This window comes from Trichechus manatus, unplaced genomic scaffold (genome assembly GCF_000243295.1).
Source record: "Trichechus manatus latirostris isolate Lorelei unplaced genomic scaffold, TriManLat1.0 scaffold00006, whole genome shotgun sequence".
NCBI lineage: Eukaryota > Metazoa > Chordata > Mammalia > Sirenia > Trichechidae > Trichechus > Trichechus manatus.
The window spans coordinates 2,395,210-2,398,409 of record NW_004443942.1 but is presented as its reverse complement, the minus strand read 5'-3'; the positions used below and the strand labels follow the sequence as shown (position 1 = coordinate 2,398,409).

General features: G+C 59.3%; 1 protein-coding gene across 1 annotated transcript; it reads right to left on the bottom strand.

Annotated features, from left to right (window-relative positions):
- Positions 1 to 473: 473 nt before the first annotated feature.
- ADM (adrenomedullin) lies at positions 474 to 1,421 on the bottom strand. Its single transcript, XM_004369642.1, has 3 exons — positions 1,324 to 1,421; positions 980 to 1,129; positions 474 to 792 (listed from the first exon to the last, which is right to left on the bottom strand). The coding sequence occupies exons 1-3, from the start codon at positions 1,419 to 1,421 to the stop codon at positions 474 to 476; spliced, it is 567 nt and encodes a 188-aa protein (XP_004369699.1).
- Positions 1,422 to 3,200: the final 1,779 nt, after the last annotated feature.

Sequence of the window (3,200 nt, the reverse complement as noted above, 5' to 3'; positions counted from 1 at the left end):
ATTGATAGTTACCTCTGTATGTACAACACGCATTGCACTTTTCCTCTCTAGGTTTTGGAAAGTTCAAGTAATCGTGAGGCTTGCGCCCCGGTGGGGTGACACCCGGTGAGAAATCGGTTTGTGGGTGGGCACGGTAGTGGCTCAGACCTCTGCCCCAGGAGTCTCAGCATTTATTTCTCAGTTTCTCCTCTCCACGAGCCGGGGATACATTCCCTGGGATTCCTCTGCCCCCCTCCCCCCTCGGGGCACCTGGACCGGATCCGGGCGAAGGGAACGCTGCCCCACGAGGAGGAGGGGCTCCTGCAAAGCCAAGACTAGCCGCCGGACGGAGCTTTCTCGACTCGGGGGTCTTTGCGGGACCGTCTCAACCCGGTCCCCATTTATCTGGCTGAGGAGCTCGGCTTGGGGAAGCCCTCCGCCCCGGGAGGCACCAAGGGGATGCTTGCACGGCTGTTCACTGCTGCTACAGGCACTTAAATCCTGAGTAAGGCGGTGAGCACTTGGTGCGCCCGGGAGGCTGGAGCCCCGCGTGCGGGTGGCGCCAGGGACAACAGAGTCCGGCCCTGGTCTGCCATGGGCAGGGACCGCCGGCGCCGGCGGCCGTAGCCCTGGGGGCTGATCTTGTTTCTGGGGGCGACGTCGTCCTTGTCTTTGTCCGTGAACTGGTAGATCTGGTGCGCGAGCTTCTGCACAGTGCACGTCCCGAAGCGGCAGCCAAAGCTTCGCAGGCCCTGGAAGTTGTTCATGGTCTGGCGGTAGCGCTTGACTCGGATGCGGGCGGCGTCCGGACTGCTGGGGAGGGGAAGGAGAGCAACGTGAGACCCCATGAAGCAGGGTTTTGGCCGTTCTAGGACACGAGAAAACTGCTGAAACCGGCTACCGCCCTCGGAGCTGCCATCCAGCCCTGACTATCCCCAGGGCTAAGAGCTCTCGCCTCACCAAGTATCCCCGCTCCCCAGGCGGCACCCAGCAAAGTTACCTGGTCTGGGGGCTGCGAGAGGGTCCCTTCACGTCCTGGGGCCGAATAAGATTCTGGGCAGGCCCGGCCTTCACGTCAGCGAGACCGGTGGGGTAGCTGCTGGACACCCGTAGGTCCCTCTTCCCACGACTTAAAGCCCACTTATTCCATCTAGAAAACACAAGCAGACCAGATTCGCATGCGGACCGGCGATGTCCTCGCCCGCACCCTGCCCCACGCCAGACGGTGCGGCATCCCGACGACAGGCCCCTGCCCTCGATCACTTCTAACCCCATCGGGACCAACCGCCAGTTTCCCTTGTCTGTCAGGTACTAGGGCTGCGGAAGGCGCTGCCCCGAACTCACTTCTTTCGGAACTCCGACGCCACGTCGAGCCGCGCAGTGTCGGCGCCTAGGAAAGCGAGCGAGCCCAAGTACATCAGGGCTACCGGCACCAGCTTCATCCTGGCCGGGATGCGCAGATCCTGCGGGGAGAGAGAGGTACCCAGCGTGAGCACCCGCGCCAGTCGCACTGCCACGGCGGGACACGAAGAGAGGGCGGGGGCCCCGGCGCGGGCAGTCTCAGCTCGCGCTTCGCTCGGCTCAGACGCTTATCTCCCTGGTGCGCAGAAAGGCGCCAGAGGCGTTTGCACCAGCCAGCGGGTGACAGACCCCGCGGGGGAGGCCGCTGCACAGCGCCAGGCTCCCAGAGATTTCCTGCTCAGCTTCCCGGGACTTGGCTGACGGAGTAAAGGAGATTAGATCGCTGGAGCTGGCCCGGAAACGGGGGTGTACCCCTCAGAAGACCCTCCAAAGTGCATTGTACCCCTCACCTAGCGCTCCCAATCTCCGGCCTCAGCAACTCCCTTAATACGCTGGGCTTACGGCACCTACCTGCTGAGGGTGGATCTGCCAAATACAGGTAGGAGAAAGTCCGAGACGTTGCTCTGGCAGTGGCAAAACCTCAACGTCCAAGTCTGGCTGCAGTGAGAAGCAAGAGGTGGCAAGGCTCGAGCTCTTCTGCCTGCTGTCACCAAGAAACCACTGAGTGGCCAGCTCTCTTTCCTCCGCTTTATAAGAGCGCGGGGGCGGGGCCTGGGCTGCCCACGCGCCCTCCCTTTTTTCCCTCGGGCACGCGCGCTCCTGCAGTCCAGCGCGCGCATTGCTTGCCAGTGGGAGTGAGCTTTGGGGGTCCTTCGTGCCCAAAGGGCTCAGAGATGGGCTCCAGGAAATTGGTGCAAAAACTGTCACAACCCTGACTCTCTAGGACAAGGTTTAGACCTCAAGACCCGGAGAAGTAGGGCCAATACAACCTCTTGGGGTCCTTAACTAGGACCTATGCAGCCCAGAGTACGGGGCTCCTGGATTGGTGCTGCAAGAGTCAGCCCGGGCAAACGCGCGATGGTCGGAGCGCCAGATTTGGGGACTTGTGGTCTCGAGTGGGACCGCGCCCCCTGCCGGCTTGGCGCCTGACCTGGTCGCGACCCCAGACTCCCGCGGAGTGGCAGGGGCAGGACACAGAGCAGAGCGAAGAGGAGCGGGGCTCGCCAGTCCCCTGAGAACTGCCGAGACTCTGGGATTCCAGGATGGGCTAGTAAGATTTCGAAGTAGGAGCGAGGCTCGGAAAGGCTGATTCGAGAATTGGGATTTGTAGGGGAGAGAGTACTGAAGTTTCAGATTTTACATGCCTATTTGGAAATATAGGAATAACCAAAATTAAGAGGATGCCGTTTCATTCCGCCCTCCCCACCCCCACCCCGCCGGAATCCAATTATGCCTTATAAGGTTACAACCTGAGAGTTTGGCTGGCTGGCTGCCCTCGGAGCCTTCACTCACCCATTGTAAACGTGAGGATTGACTGCCAGGGAGCACATTAATGCTTCTCGCATGTTAATCGCCACAGTTTTCAAAGCACTGCCACATCCTCATCTCCTTTGATAACCATACCAACCCTTGAGTTAAGCAAGGAAGTTTCCCATTTCACTAAATTGAAAACTGAAGTTCAGAGAGGGGAAGTATCTTACCCAAAGTCACCTTAGAGCTAGTAAGCAATAGAGCTCTCACCTAGCCCTCAAGGAAGCACTGAAGACTGGGCACAGCTGAATTCTTCTAGGCTGGGGTCATCACCTTGTCAAGGGGGAGAGGAGAATTCCAGCCCTTGCCCAAAGATTTGTGCCTGTTCATGATGAATCACCCCAAACATATTTGTCACTTGTACTCTTCATGGCTGCTTTTTTTTTTTT

Excerpts from the sequence above, each read along its gene's own strand:
- ADM (XM_004369642.1), bottom strand. The coding sequence starts at position 1,421 with ATGAAGCTGGTGCCGGTAGCCCTGATGTACTTGGGCTCGCTCGCTTTC. Across the intron at positions 1,130-1,323 it reads GCGTCGGAGTTCCGAAAGAA|ATGGAATAAGTGGGCTTTAA; the intron begins GTGAGTTCGGGG and ends TGTGTTTTCTAG. Across the intron at positions 793-979 it reads TCTCGCAGCCCCCAGACCAG|CAGTCCGGACGCCGCCCGCA; the intron begins GTAACTTTGCTG and ends TCCCCTCCCCAG.